The sequence below is a fragment of the Gallinula chloropus genome, assembly GCF_964237585.1.
Source record: "Gallinula chloropus genome assembly, chromosome: 4".
Taxonomy (NCBI): Eukaryota; Metazoa; Chordata; class Aves; order Gruiformes; family Rallidae; genus Gallinula; species Gallinula chloropus.
This window is the reverse complement of record NC_140088.1, coordinates 52955141-52971289: the sequence shown is the minus strand read 5'-3', so window position 1 is coordinate 52971289 and position 16149 is coordinate 52955141. Positions and strand designations below refer to the sequence as shown.

The window sequence follows — 16149 nt, the reverse complement described above, 5'->3', positions numbered from 1 at the left end:
AATTTTTGTCAAGTCATTTCTTATGGTTTTGAAAACGATGCTCCCTTCCCCTTCAGAGAAGAAATCATGCCATCAAATTCCTTACCAGTGTAATTTATTTGTCAACAAATACACAAACTCAACTATAGCTAGAATGATTGAGATTTTACCTAAGTTGAATACTGTTTTGAAAGCAATACTTACTGAAATGAACAAAGAGCCACTACTGTGCTCTTCCAATGAGGAAGGAAGTAAAAAAGACAAGACAACTCAAGTCTGGCTTCTTGATCAGCAGGATACAGGTTATTCGATTAAAAAGATAAAGATCCAGGATCTGCACACCCCTAAGAAAACAACAGATTTAATTATCAAAGACATGGTTAGTTATTTACTTTCAACTATCTCTACTCTTTCCAGATTCCTCCATACTAAATGGTCTAATTAACTAACTTTGTAACATCCCACATAACGTAAGCTAAATCATGGTGGTTTTGTGGATTTTGGTTGGGTTTTTAAATTTTATTTTTTTTTTCATTTTAATCCAATGGTCATTTATTCTGCCACACTTCAATATGCTGATTCTTAAATTTATCTGTATATAACAAGTTAAAGTTGTGGTCAGATTCATAAACACATTCCTCTCCACTTCTAAAATGCCAATACTTAAGAATCAATTTACAGAAAAAAAGGAAACTTGTACACTGAAGTTACTATCAAAATAGAAGTTACAGACAACTTATGGCAATTGAATAGTAGAACAAACATCCTAGAAAGCCACAATGGTTCTCTGTTCAGTCATTACAGGGCACAAATAAATACCTAAGATCACCAGAATCAAAGTGGGGATCTTCTATTGTAACACTGTAGAAAGTCGGTTACCACTCCACCAGTCCCGAACAGCTGTGTAATCCCGTTATTCCGATCCATATCTACTTGATCTAATAGAATCACAACCTCAATTCAAGCTTTTTCCTTGCCCTCACTCTAGAGATACCCATTCACCTCATGCACTGTTGGTACCTTGGAAATGTTTGCCAGCCCCTGCAAGGTGCCTCCCCTGCCTTTGGGAGAGGGGGGGAACAGCTTGGTATTTTCCTGGTGCTAGAAGAAAACTCAGTGGTGGAGACAAGGACAGCACTACAGAGCAGACCCTCTATGGGGCTGGGAAGACAATTCAGATTGAGGGCACACAAGACAATCTATGCTGTCAAAAATAAACTAAAGCTAGATTCACAGTTTTATCACTATACTGCTTACCAGTATTTGTGAAAAAAATTTTAGTTAATGTTTTGGTGCTTATCAAAGGAGCTCTGTTAGTTTAGCTTGCTTGGTGTTTTGGTTGTTTTTAAATCCTCTCTAAAACAAAAGCCAGTTAAGAGAGAAAACATGAAGATGTTGATTCTGCTGTGAATTGAAAGGCTGATGTGCTGAGCTCTCTCTGCTGCAACAACCCAATGCCAAAACAAGTTTCTAGACAAGTACATTACATTTAAATGCAACATTGATTGGGGTGAAAGGGCTGCCTCATTCTGTATTTATTTCATTGATTGAATAAAGACTCTAAAGTAATTCATGATATTTCTATTAATCATATTCAAGACTACAGCATTACTGGAAAGAGTACAGGAAATACTAAACAAGAAAATATTCCAACTACATGAAGTATGTTGATTAGAACTTCTCAGAAATATTACTGAGATAAACAGGGGTCATCCTCCCATTTTTATCTTGGTTACAGGAGGGTAAGGCCATGCTTTGGTCTCTGTCCACCAGTGTCTAGTGGAAAGATAATTACAAGGACTTTCATTGTCAAAAGAGGCGAACTCAACTGTGGGAGGCTGAAGTTTTGTAACTTCACAGCTGAAGTAAAAGTATATTTTAGCAGTGGGAGTTTGAACTTAGGAAAAGAAGCAGCAGAGCTTGTTCTAGAACGCAACTGGATTTCTACCACTTGATACCACACAGGTCACAACAGGATGGCTTTGTAAGACAGATCAGCTGGAAGCAGTGATCCAATAAAGATGCTGCATAGTTGTGTAGCCCAAGAAACAGCACCTGTGTTACGAATATTTGGTGAGTATATTTCAACCATGGTAAGCTTTACATAGTTGTACGTCATGAATAGAAATAGTAGAAGATATAAAGGCACATTAAGAAGTGATGCGGTAAGAAGAAACCCTACATTTTAAAATAGTTTTCCAGAGAACAAGATAAAGAAATCTAAAGATAAGTTATAACTAGGTTCTTGATCTAGGAACAAGTGTTTTTCTTTGCTTCCTGAGCCCTCATATGGCATTGTGACTATAAATTCTTGCTGTGTACACTTATTTCATAGAAACAACACAAAAATTCATCCAAGATCCAACACACAAAAGGATCAGCTAATCCTTTTCACCCAGTGTGTGCAGCTTCAGTTACAAAAAAACAACTGGGAAGTACATTAAGACTTGCTCAAAGGCCCACGTTACTGCTTCTGCATATGAATATGGAACAGCTCCTACCAAGAAGTCAATGTCAACAAGCCAAAAAAGTATGTATATGTATTTTAGAAGGCCGAGTCTTTAACTTTCCTGTCCTATTACTCTCTCTTCCAAGTAATGCCAGGTCACATTTGTGGGTTATTTTTTTGCCCCCATCCAACTCAGAACGCTAAAAAAATTAAAAAGAAATCACAAAGAAGCCACAGCGACCAGTCAGGAACGAGCCCCACAACAATTTCACGCCATGGGGTACAGAGGAACCTGCGGATAAACAAAGGGGCCTAAGCCAGAAGCGTTACAACGCCCGCGGCTGCCTACCTGCCTTTCCCCCGCTCGCTCTGGATGTGGTTATCAGCGGGCAGGGAGCCTAACCCAGCACCGACCGGTCCAAAGTACAGGGCTCGGCAGACTGCGCCCTGCCGACCCCAGGCTGCAGGTGGGGCCAGCTGGTGGAAACCTCCTCAGGCCGCCGAGCCCTCGCCGCCCTCGCCACCCCCCCACACCCCCCCCGAGCGGGACCCCAGCGCTCCCCTGTGCGGCCGCGAGAAAAAGGGCGGGAGGCGCCTAACGGCTCGTTAGCGCCGCGAGTCCCCTCAGCCCGCAGCGGCCCACAGGACACCGAACCGCTCCCTCCGTGCCAGGAACAGCTGTCGGCAGCTCGTCCCGGGGCGAGGCCGCCTCAGCTGGCGGCAGGGACGCGCCCGCAGCGCCCCCCGGGGCTGGGCACAGCCAGGAGGGAAGAGCCCCAGGGACACGTTCTCTCCTCGCCCTCACATGAGGGCCGCACGGAGACCAGCCGTCGCTCCCCGGGGCGGGAGCGAGCAGCCCCTCCCTTCTTCCTTCCCATCCCCTCCCGCCCGCCCCGCGAAGGTCACTCACCCGTCGGCCCGGCGATACTGGCGCTGGGGAACCACATGGGCGGGTGGGAAGGGGAGGGAGAGGGGCGGAGGAGGAGGGAGAAGAGGGGCGGGGCCAGGCTCACTCCGGGCGAGCGCACGTACGCAGGCGCTCAGCAAGGAGGCGAGGGAGGCCTCCGGCCGTGCCTCGCGCGCGTGATCAGTGCTTACCGCCCCTTTTCCGCCCCGCTCGGCCGGCTCGGCGGCGGCCTCGGTCCTCACGTCCCAGGCAGCGCCCACTAGCGGCGAAGGCACGGGAGGGGGGCGGCGCGCTCCCTCTGGCGGCAGCGGGCGCGAAGGGCGGCCTGGAGGGGCGGGCAGAGGGGCGGGGAGAGGGGCGGATCTCAACACTACAGGGCTCGTAAGCGGCCGCGGTCGGGTATGGCGGCTGTCGTCTCCGGTTCGGGGGTAGCTTCTGAGGGGCAGGAGCCTTTGCTGAGTCCCCGAGAAGCGGTGGAGGAGGAGGAGAGCAGGTAGGAGCTTGTTCCTTCTCGTGTCCCTCCTTTCTGAGGCGATGAGGAGACTCCTTGTGGCGTGGGCGGGGGCGGGCTGCGCTGACAGCCGCCTGCCGTTCCTCCTTGCTCCGTGTTGGTGGTGGGGGGGCAGGAAGGTTGAGGCGACATCCATGAGCGTGACGAGTCCCTTTCCGCCGTGCGTGAGCGTTCTTACCCCGCGAGGAAAGACCGAGCTTGAGGGAAACGGCCGGCCTCGGGAGCCGGCGGAGGGGATACAGACCGGAGCCGCCTCCCACAGGCGCTCCGGCGGCCCGGATTGGCGGCGCCGCCGCCTCCCTCGCCCGCCGCGTCCTGGGACCGGCGGCGGCTCTGCCGTGACAAAACCAACAAAACGCGTTTGCTTGGGAAGTTTCTAAAAAGCATAAGCATTCGTTATTGCGGTGCTGCAGCCCAAATATGTGATAGTACTCTTTAGCGGGCAGCTGTTGGTCACTTGGGGTATTTTTTCCCCTTCTGTCAGTAAAATAACAGTGTGGCAGTGGCTGCTGCTGGTGCTGCCTTTGCCCAAGTGTCCTCACACTTGAAGAATACCCCTTAATTTAGTTAAAATCTTGAAAGTGACTGAATATAGCACACGTGCAACATATGCGAGTGTTTGACTGACTCCTTCCTGTGCGAGAGGGGCAATAAAATTACAAAGAGCGTTTAGAAACATCGTTTATACGGTTAAGGGATTATTCAAGTGAGACACTGCAAATGGTATAAACATTTCTGAAGAAATAAAGGTACAAATCATGCTGTGGGATAGCTGTATTAGCTTTAAAATTGGTGTATGCCTAGGTCTCCATTTTCTGGGCAGAGATTATTTTGTTTAGAATACTTCAAAATAAGAACCCTGAAACGTTCTTGCTTTTGAAAAACTTTGTGGGTCTCAGAAGGTGCTTATGAATTTTAGAAAAAGAACTTAGCACTCGCAAAGTTTGCACTTGGTTTTGGGGTTGGGGTTTTTTAGCCTTTACAATCCCTAGTAATATCTTTGACACGCGTCTTTTACATTGTATAGTTATCTTCTCATAGTAAGAATAGACTGGCCATATCTTTTAGTCTAATGGATTAAGGTTTGGGGTTTTATGGTTTACTACATGCTTCTTAAAGTCCAATACATGGTACCTGTGATGCTCCAAAATGTCTGCACAAAGATATTTCAGAGTCAAAGGTCTGTAGATAAAGATCTCTTAGTGTAACATTTGAATGCAATGATATGCAATAGCTTTTTCATTAGGGTGGGGTTTTTTTTATTTGTCAATCTAGTATTTTCCAGTGAAAAATTAGCTTGCTTCTAAAATAAATTCTTTGTATTCTTTGCTGTGTGGAAATTCATTCCTATGTAACAGTTTGCACAATTGTATTGAGAGGTTTGTGAAAAATGTTTTCAGTGTCCTGTGGGAACAACTAGAAGAGAATCTGATAATGATTTCTTTCACTCTTGTGCTTTGGGTCAAAACCAGGGATGTTGTGGAAACACAAGAGCATTACAAGAGCAGGTGGCGATCCATCTGGATTATGTATCTCACTATGTTTCTCAGTAGCGTAGGTGAGTAAACACCTGTGGATTTCAGTGTTACTTGCTTAACTAATATAATTTGGTTTGAAAATTACAGGGTTTTCTAGATTTCAGCTATATCACTCTCTTAATGCTACTGTTCCTTTATAATCTTAAAAAGGTCTTTTTTTCTGATTCTTCAAAAGAGAAGGTATGGCTAGCAAATGAAACAAATTTACTTTTAATAAGTTAAATAATATACCCTCTTTTGAGACTAAATAGCATATAACTTAAATCTTTGTTTTATGGCTTTGTGATGGATCAGAGTAAAAGATAGTGGTAGAGTGAGGTTATTGCTCAGAACCAAACTAAACAAAGGTCACACTTCTATATCCAAAGTGAAACTTGTAAGGAATGAAGATAGGAAATAATGCTGAGTTCATAAGAGGTAAGGTCTTTGTGGGAATGTATGTTATTTATTTCAAAACATGTTTTCTCCTGTGGGATTTTGTATCTCCACTGCAAACCAAATTATTGTTTTGTTCCTAAATAACTGCCCCTGTAAACAAGAACTCAGTTGATTTTTGACTTCTGGTGATTTTCAGTCGTCCTAGAAATTATCTTCAAAATATTAGAATTACTTGATGAATTAAAATTCTTTCAGTAACTGAATAAAAATATGTCAGTACATCAAGGATTGTTTTTACTATGGGGATCTTGTTGTCTTTCTATTAAGAGGAAATATCTGATGTGGTTTCCTTGGTTCATCAGTATTCTTTTCATTGTTTGTTTGGGGTTGATTTTTAATAGGTGTGTATGCACCTATAAAGTGTTGTTGTAAAAATAATTCCTTGTATTAGGAGGAATTACCACTTCTAAAAAAAAGCACATAATATGCAGCTTTTTTCAGGTGACAGACATGCACGGTTTTAGACTGTAATACGTTTTGGAGCTGAATAATGAACCTGTAATAATTGTTCTAGTAAAGCAAATTACTGATAAACATAGCAAATAAAGTAACTTCAGTTATGTTTTTACTGCGTTGCAGGTTTCTCAATTGTAATTATGTCTGTGTGGCCGTATCTCCAAAAGGTTTGTAAATTTATTTTTTTTTATTAATAAGCACTGAAAACTCCTGCTCAGAAAGCATGTAATACAAAACCTGGTGTTTTATTTTGGACAAGAAACAGTAAAGGGAAGTGTGTGGTTATGAGAGACCTTTATTTTGCCATCCACTTAGAAAGTTCTTGTTATTTCATGTAAAATCTGTCAGCTGATTTCCTGATTTGATAAAAGTACAAAAAATGCAGAAATGTTTGGTCTTTCCAATATAAGGTCACTGTTTTCTTGGACAGTGAATCAATAGAAATCTCTTTATCTGAAAGCGTTCGTAGTATTAAAACATAATCCACAAAGCTTGTCTGTGTTTTGAACACAAAAAATGGAAGCTGAAAGCAGACCTTCTTGATAGTCATACCAGGGCATTAATTGCCTGTATTCCTGGCTATTCTCTTCTCCAGGCTCAACAAGCCTAACTCTCTTGGCCTGTCTTTGTAGTAGAGGTGCTCCAGCCCTTTGATCAACCTTGTGGCCCTCCTCTGGAACCCCTCCAAGAGGTCTGCGTCCTCCTTGTGTTGGTGTTTCCAGAGCTGGATGTAGTACTCCAGGTGAGGTCTCACCAGAGCAGCATAGAGGGACAGAATCACCTCTACTACTAACCACACTTCTTTTGATGCAACCCTTCTGGGCTGCGAGGGCACACTGTTGGCTCATGTCCAGCTTTTCATCCATCAGTACTCCCAAGTCCTTTTCCACAGGGCTGCTCTTTATCTCGTCATCCCCCAGCCTGTATTGGTAATGCGCACCCTCAGCAAGTTTGCAGGTGACACCAAGCTGAGTGGTGTGGCTGACACAATAGAAGGAAAGGAAGCCAAGCAGAGGGATCTTGACAGGCTTGAAAAGGCGGGCCTGGCTGAACCTAATGAGGTTCAACACTGCAAAGTGTAGGGTCTTTCACTTGGGCCAGAGGAATCCCAGACATATTTATAGACTGGGAGAAGAGCTCCTTGAGAGTAGCCCTGCTGAGAAGGACCTGGGGGTTCTGGTGGATGAGAAACTTAACATGAGCCAGCAGTGTGCTCTTGCAGCTCACAAGGCCAATGGTCTCCTGGGCTCCATCAGAAGAGGGGTGGCCAGCAGGGACAGGGAGGTGATTGTCCCCCTCTACTCTGGCCTTGTGAGGCCCCCAGTACACAAAAGATGTGGGACAGCTGGAGAGGGTTCAGAGGAGGCTATGAAGATGATTAGAGGGCTGGAGCATCTCCTCTATGAAGAGAGGCTGAGGGAGATGGGCTTGTTCAGCCTTGAGAAGAGAAGGCTGTGGGGGGACCTCATTGCAGCCTTCCAGTACCTGAAGGGAGCTTGTAAACAGGAGGGGAATCAACTTTTTAAAAGGGTAGGTAATGGCAGAACAAGGGGGAATGGACTAAAGCCAAAGGAGGGAAGGTTTAAATTAGATATTAGGGGGAAGTTTTTTACAGAGACAGAAAAGGGATGACTGTGGTGATTCCTTGCTCCTGGCATGTAAACTGTCTACTACTTAAGTAATGTCTATGGCCTATAGCATCATCACTGCTCTATGAAAACTGTTCGAGTTTGGAAATGACTCACTTGCAGCAGCCACAGAGTCAAAGCACTTCTTATTGGTTTGGTGCATTGCTGGAGACAGTTAGCCAAGGTGTATTGCCCCAAGCAAAGTACTGTGTGAAAACAACTGCTTCTGAGACCCAGAGTGGTGTATTTGTATTAAATACCACACTGTGCAATGCAGGCACACTAATTTATTTGGCTATAACACTGCATTGCATAGTGCCATGTACCCTCAGAATTATAGTGCAGTCTTAGGTATTTCAGGTACTAAAATGGTTTTGTTGATATTAAAAAATGCTGTAACACTTCACTCAGATTATTTTGTTTCTGCAGATTGATCCAACAGCAGATGCAAGTTTCTTGGGCTGGATTATAGCTTCTTATAGCATTGGCCAAATGGTCGCCTCTCCCCTGTTCGGTTTGTGGTCCAATTACAGGCCAAGGAGAGAACCTCTCGTTGTTTCAACTGCTATTTCTGTAGCTGCTAATTGTCTTTATGCCTATGTCCATGTACCTCATTCACACAACAAATACTACATGCTGACTGCACGTGCTCTTGTGGGATTTGGAGCAGGTAACCACAGCAGAATTTGCATTTCTGAAAATTATTAAATTCTGTGTCTTGTTTTAGATCATTAACATGGTATTTTAGTACAGACTTACCATTATGTGAAAGATAACTTACTACTTAACAAAGCAAAGTGTTGGCCAATACTAGTTGTGTAAAATTACTAAAATTGTGTAATTGTGTGATTGCAGATGAATACTTAAGGGAGTGAGGGGTCTTATTTTCCTGCAAAATAAGGAAAAAACCACAAACAAACAACAACCCTAAAATAAATGTAACTGGGTAATCTGTAATATAACTTAATATTCACCTGAACAATTTCTTGCTTTTGTTTTTGGAAGGAAATGTGGCTGTGGTTCGATCATATATTGCAGGTGCCACTTCTCTTACGGAAAGAACAAGTGCCATGGCCAATACCAGTGCCTGCCAAGCAGTTGGCTTTATATTAGGACCAGGTAAAGCATAGCACCTTTCCTTACTTCTCCAACACTTTTTAGGATTAAGTTGGGCATTGGGAGTAGGAATCCTCAGCACCTGTATGTTGGGGATTTTAAGGCATAGTTTGTCATTAGTATCAAAATTGATTAAATGGGTTCCACTCATACATGCCAATATAAAGGAAACACTCTAGTCCAAAGAAATTCTGTGTGTTAAGAACTAACTGTTCTGGATTGCTGGCTACAGCCAAGCTCCATGATGTTCTCTTGTGCTCTTACTAAATAAACTATGACCAATTGCACTTTATTCATGTAGAAGGGAATTTAACATTACTGTACTTGGGAAGATGTTTATATCTTTCCAAAATAACTGAAAATTTAACTTTGCCTCATGTTGTAGAAGATACCATCCAGCTGGTCTTCCTGATGTTGTTAGTGATGATCACAGAATCTTCATATTGGCCAAAATTGTAAGACATGGCACGGGTATTACAGAGAGCGAAGGGAACATAGAGTTCAAGGGGTGTTTATTAGATCAGGTGTAACTGTGGCTCCCAAGGTACTTCTTCATGGGAGAAATGTGTTAGATTTGCTTTGTGTTGTAAAAAGAAACCAGCAATTTTGTCCTGGACAGCATCTGCTGATTACTTGTCTTCTATAGCTGGAGATTAAGATTATCCGATTAGTGGAGCTGAAATGCTCTGTGCATGGTGATATAATGAGGGCAATATTTAGGGCTGAAAGGTTTTTTCCAGTTTTTTACTTCTAGTGCTGTTGAGAGAGCATTAAAGGGTCTACAGCAACAAAAAGTCTCCATTCTTTGTGTGATTTGCACGGAATATAAGTTTAGGTAATCATCTTTCCTAATTTGATACGGATTCTCAGTTTCCTAACAGTTGTATGCAAATAATCTGATTTTACAACATCTTGTTCAGCACCTATTTATATTTATTGAAAAAAACCTCAAAAAAACCAACAAACCACAAAACTCTCTAGCCTGCCGTTAGCAGGAGTCATAGTCCAGTCCCAGGACCAAGGTATTCCATGTAGGAGGGAGAGATAATAGTAAACCAGCAATCTGCAGGCAGCCAAGAAAATTAACCGTTGTTACACTCAGAGTTCTGTTGCAGTTCTTTAAGTATTGTGCTGTTAGTTACACAGTATATCTGCATGTAGACAAGTAGTTTTCTGGTTGGTTGAGATCCCATTGGTATTCATCAGTAAATTTTACTTAGCAACTGGAACAGCTTTGCTTCTCCAGTTTTGTATGTTTATTCTGTATGTGTTCTAATGTTTTCTTAATGATTTTCAAGTTTTTCTTAATAGATTTATGTTTTCAAGTTTTTCAGACATGTTTTACACTTATTGGAGAAGAAGGAATAACATGGAAATTAGTTGATCTTCAGCTAAACATGTATACAGCACCGGTTTTATTTGGAGCTCTCTTAGGAGTTATTAATATTATTCTTATCTTTGCCATATTCAGGTAATCAAGTAAAAAAAGAGAAATTATTTACCTTGTTTTAATAGGTGACTTGCAACAAATAATAATCTGCTCAGTAGGAAGAGTAATAAACTTGAAATCTGGAGCATTAAAACCATAAGATGCTATTTATTTTTCTGGGTTTCTGTCTTCTTTAATACATATATTTTCGTTCTGCTCAGAAATTAATCATAGTGATGTTATAGCTGGAGTATGAACTGAAGAAGAAAGTTCTTAGGTTATTACCTTAGCCTTGATATATTTTTAATGTTGATGGTTTCTGCCCATATTTGTTCTTTAAGGAGATATAAGGTTATATTGTCTGCAGGGTTCTCACTGTCTGTGTCTTTCCTTTAAGCATCTCAAGGGGGGATATTATGTGTTATCCCTTGGGTATCAGTGATGGGAGGGGAAAAATGCATACAGATACATGATATGCTGCCAGTAGAATATTTTATTTCTTGAACACGGTGATGTTCACTGCAGTCAAATGTCAACTACAAATGATACTTAAAGGAGTGGAGAATGATGAAAATATAAGATTATGCTATGCAATTTAGAATTATTATAATAGAAACTTGACTCAATAGCAGATCAAATGAATTTGTGTATTAATGAAAACAATTCTAAATTCTTAGAGAATGTCGAGTGGATGACATGGGACGGCAATGCACAAGTATCAATTTTGAAGGAGAAGGTACCTATGTTTTCTTAAACTTACTCTGTGATTATAATTTTGAAGTACTCCCTTATTACATACAAGCATTTACAAGTATTTTAAAGTCTGATGCATGGGGATCTTGAAGTAGAAAATAAGATCTCTCTCTAACTGGTCCAGAAGTTGCCTCATATCCACATTGTGTCGAGATGTGTCCATAGTGCTGTCTGGTAGGAAAGAAGAAAATAGAACACCTAGAAATCTTATATGGATCCTTCCAGATTTTTACTCTGAACTGTCTCTTTCACAAGACAGGGTTAAGTGAATATGGACATTAAAAAGTCACCCTTAAATCCTGCAGCCACACTTCTCTTTTTGTTTTGCGTCGTACTGAGTAATACTGTTACCGCAGACCAGCTTATGTATATGCTATCGTATTAAAAGGTGTATGTTGCATAAGTAAATTTGGTCGCTAAGACTCAAGTATTGTAGTTACCACAATAGTTAAATCTATTGAAGTCATTAGTATTGTGTTGTTTTTCTGTTTAAAAAGGGAGCTGTATATGCATGCTACACTTTTGTGCATGAATATGCTTTGCCTCGGTTAGAGGAACAAAGGCTTTGTGGTAGTGCAGAGAATTCTTCTATGTACCTTTGACCTTGCAAGAGGAAGAGAAAGTGTTTTAATTTCCATGGTTAGGATAGTTAAAGAAGTTTGCTTATTTTGCTGTCACTCAGGACTTGTCAGTTCCAGCACAACAGTGGGAAAACAGATATTATAGCCAATTTGGAAATAATTTTCTCTCATTGTTAGAATTAAAGTTTCAACAATTCCATTTTTATTTTAAAATAATATTCTTAGATTGTCAAAATCTAATTTCTTATCCACCCATCAACCTGCATGTTAAATACTTAGCTAAGTAAATCATTACTGTGCAGCTTGTGGTGGTGTAGAAAAAGCTCAGCTTGCAGTTTATTTTTTTTTTTGTTTCATTGCAGAAAGCAGTGTTCTTGATCAGGATGCAGAAGGAAACATTGACCACGTTGCTGTGGTAGCAATCAATTTTCTTTTTTTTGTCATCTTGTTTGTGTTTGCTGTCTTTGAAACGTAAGTTTGTCTATTTTCTCTCAAAATACTTAGACATATAATGTAGTTAGACTGGGTGTGCACTCAAAGGCTTTTCTGTTGCGTTCATTTTCCTAACTGTACTCTTCATAAATAGAAGTCCACAACTCGATGCAATTAAATTGATGTATGCTGATACAGAGTAATGAATTAACTAAATACCTAAAAATATGTAGCATGCAGTTTGTGATATATTTTTTTAATTAATGTAATTTTGTTCTCTCAATTTAGTATAGCTACTCCATTGACAATGGATATGTATTCCTGGACCAGGAAAGAAGCTGTTTTTTATAATGGAATAATCCTTAGTGTGGTTGGCGTTGAATCAGTTATTGTTTTCATGGTGGTTAAAACACTATCGAAAAAGTAAGTTTCTGGAGTTTATCTGAATTTTCTTACTTATGTTAGCTAAGAGTGAGAAACTTTATGGCAAGGCCAAACCTGTGTTACTTAAATCTTTTACTTGTTAATGAATTGAAGTTTACTATGACAAAGAAGTACTTCCAGTGTTGACACAGCCGTGATGCTGTGAGTGTTCTGTATCCTGTTAACCCGCTTCCTCGTCTGTCTTTTACCCTTGAATCACAAGAAAAACAGGTTTTAAGTTACTGCGATCTCAAAATTTTTCTTGCAGGTGGTTTGGTCAGGCATTTTTTCCACAAACTGATGATCTAGCAACTTCATAATGTGTTCTTTAATTAGATGGTATATTTAATTGTCATTTCATTGTTTGATAGGACTGGTGAGCGTGCCATACTCCATGGAGGCTTACTGATTGTCTTGGTTGGATTCTTTATCTTACTACCTTGGGGGAAAAAGCTACCAAATATCCAGTGGCTAGGTATAATTCAAGTCATACTAAACTATCATAATAATGGGCTTTTTTGAAAGCTTTTTTGTTGTATTTTTTTCTTAATGGCACACGTAACTCTCTTATTTTTACAGAAATAAAGAATAATTCCATTCCCAGAACAATGTCCATGGAAATGTTACCGCCTTTCTGGAATTTGCAAGCAATGCAGCCTCCATCCAACCATACAGTAGAGCCAGTAGGCTGCCCTGTCACACAGTCCTGGTGCCTGAATACTCCTATGATCTATCTGGCCCAGTATATCAGCTCTGACGTACTAATAGGATTGGGCTATCCAGTTTGTAATGTCATGTCCTACACTTTATACTCAAAAATTCTTGGACCAAAGCCTCAGGTAAGCACGATGCCTAAATGGCTTATTTCATTTGCTCTGCCAAGTCTTGCACCCTCTTAGTTAGAATGAGGGATCTAGCTAAAATTCCTTTTGTCATTAGGCAAATAATACTATGTTTCAACTGGGGCAGAAGTTCCCAGGCATTCTAATCCTTTCTTAAAATTCAAGGCAAGTTCCTAGAGCAATTAAAAAACAAGGCTTGTAGTAGAATTTATGGCAAACCTCACAGTGTGGTAATTTCAAAACAACTATCTCCAAAGTCTGAGACTTTCATCACTGTTCCACAAGAATCATTTTTGTAACCACCTGTTATATTTGGAGTATCAGTACAGAATAATGTTCCTTCTACTAAATATGATATATAAAGACTAAAAATGCTATGATGTCTCCAGTTACTGATATTTTACAGCAGTGAAACACATAGCAAGCTGATACTACTGTGTAACAAAACATTTTCTCTCTTTCACCACTTGCCTCATTTTTTCCATATTATATTTTGCTGTAAGAAACGAAATGCTTCTGGCCTGAATGCCTTTTTATTAGAAAACTAGAGTGTGTAACTCAGCAGAACCTTTGAATTAATGCTTAGAAAAGCTGAGCAGTACTCTTGGAAACAAATGCTCAGTATCCTAAACAGTTAAGAAAGATAAGCAATTGCTTAACCACATAGGATTTCTAATTAGGATAATTTGGTGGGAATTACTGGCAAGCCAAATAATTCCTGTGTCACTAACATAAGCTTCTGATCTTGTGTAGGGTGTCTACATGGGATGGCTAACTGCCTCTGGAAGTGGAGCACGAATACTTGGGCCTGTCTTTGTCAGCCAGATATACACACACCTGGGACCACGTTGGGCATTTAGCTTAATCTGTGGAATAGTTGTGTTCTCTCTCCTACTCTTGGAGATAGTATACAAGAGACTTATTGCATTTTCCGTCAGATACGGAAGGATACAAGAGGATTGTTAAATATTTATTTTTTAAAAAAGTAAAACCAACCAGAAATAATTCTTAGTTTATTACTACTTTTTAATGAGGAGTAAGTACCTAACTGCTGACCTTGTTGGCTGTGTGCTAAGAAATGTACACCTGTACTTACACATTAACAGAGCACATAATTTGGCCATATCCTAACGTATGGTTCTACCTGCTGCAGCAGAGCATTCGTATTCTGCTTTTTTAGTGGCAGAGGAAGGGATGTGAACAAGTTGGATCAATACAGTGGCACATTTGAAGCGTGTACCGGTTAAATGATGCACCTGTATACTGAATGTAGCTGTGAAGGTCACTGGTTACATGCATCCTTTCCAGGAAGAAGCTGAAATAAGTATTTATCTTGATTCTGTGAATCAGGATCGGCAACTCTCTTTTCTAACTACAAGATTAGTTGAGCTGCATGCACTTTGTATGGGAACACCACTACTTTAATGAACCTTCTGATGTTCAGTTTGCTAGCTTGTAAGCACTGGTTAATGCAAAATGACTCACATCAGAAACTTAATTATTATTACGTCTTCTCCAGGGCTTCAAATGAAATGTGATAGAACTGTAGAGGAAGGTACGTGCCTACTTCACAAGAAGTATTCATGGGATTTGGGTATTGAAAATCACAGCCTCAGCGGCTGTTACTTGAACTACAGTGAAACTATGTGCAATTTTTCTTCTACGGTTTTCCTGAATGCCTTTGTAGGAAGAAAGATAACCTGCACAGAGGTGTATATGCACAGCTTTTTTCTAACTTTACCCCAAGAAGAAAGTACTAAATGTGATAGTTTACACTTTCATTGCCCTTTGTGAAAATGAAAGCACTGTGCTGAGCAACCTATGTTAGTGTTAATTAAGTGAAAAGTAGGAAACTGGTTCCGTGGGTATTGACTATTAGTTGTAGACTGATTTTCTTATTTTTTTTCTGATACATATTCTTGATTCTTATACCATGATGTTTGAATCATTGAGTGTTTTGGGGTCTCTTTAAAGTGAAAAATTAATTTCCTTTCTATGTGGAGACTAAGCTCATCTGTAGGGTTTTCGTCTGTTTCAGTACTACCAGGGACAAAAAAATAGAATAACTCTAGTAAGAGAGTTGTAGCTGCTGCTTAATATGTTTAATATTTGATGCTTACTGAATTTATTAAATGTAATTAAGTATTCCTATGTAATCAATTGTTCAAACACTAAAACTACTGAATTAAAAGATTATTTTTTCAATACTGACTGGAATATGTAAGTTTTCTTTCTCTCTTGGGCTTTCCTGATGCAGAATCAAGGAAATTATAAGGAAGAGCTTTTATGTTATATTCCAATTTAAAATATGTAGTCATAAGAAATTGGTGTTACTTTGGCTGTGAGAAATGAAAAGTTAGGGGGAAGATTTTATGTTCTACAACTCAGTTTGTGCTGAAAGTACGTGTGGTGTAGGGTTGTTATTACTGTGTCCTGCAGGCTAGCTTGCTTCCCCTGTAAGAGGGAGGAAAAAGTTTAGATGCCTAGAAGGGTTATCTTTATATGTAAAACATTTAAAGAGTTAAGGATAAAACTCAAGTCTCTTCTACAGTGAATCCCTATAGAATATCCCTAAAAAGGGATAGCCCATAACCATTAATATATTTGTGTAATAAATAAGAAAACTTAATTCTTGGGCCATGAGAGTTGTTTTTATTTTCCTAGGTC

The 16149-nt window shown here is 40.4% G+C and overlaps 1 protein-coding gene across 1 annotated transcript; it reads left to right on the top strand.

Annotated features, from left to right (window-relative positions):
- Positions 1-3736: 3736 nt before the first annotated feature.
- MFSD8 (major facilitator superfamily domain containing 8) lies at positions 3737-14475 on the top strand (the record flags this gene model as incomplete). The annotated part of the gene is made up of 12 exons (XM_084264181.1): positions 3737-3828; positions 5319-5404; positions 6402-6445; positions 8336-8576; positions 8912-9025; positions 10349-10493; positions 11129-11187; positions 12148-12256; positions 12506-12640; positions 13012-13115; positions 13220-13479; positions 14236-14475. The coding sequence occupies 12 exons, from the start codon at positions 3737-3739 to the stop codon at positions 14446-14448; spliced, it is 1602 nt and encodes a 533-aa protein (XP_084120307.1). The 3' UTR covers positions 14449-14475.
- Between the last annotated feature and the right edge of the window lie 1674 nt (positions 14476-16149).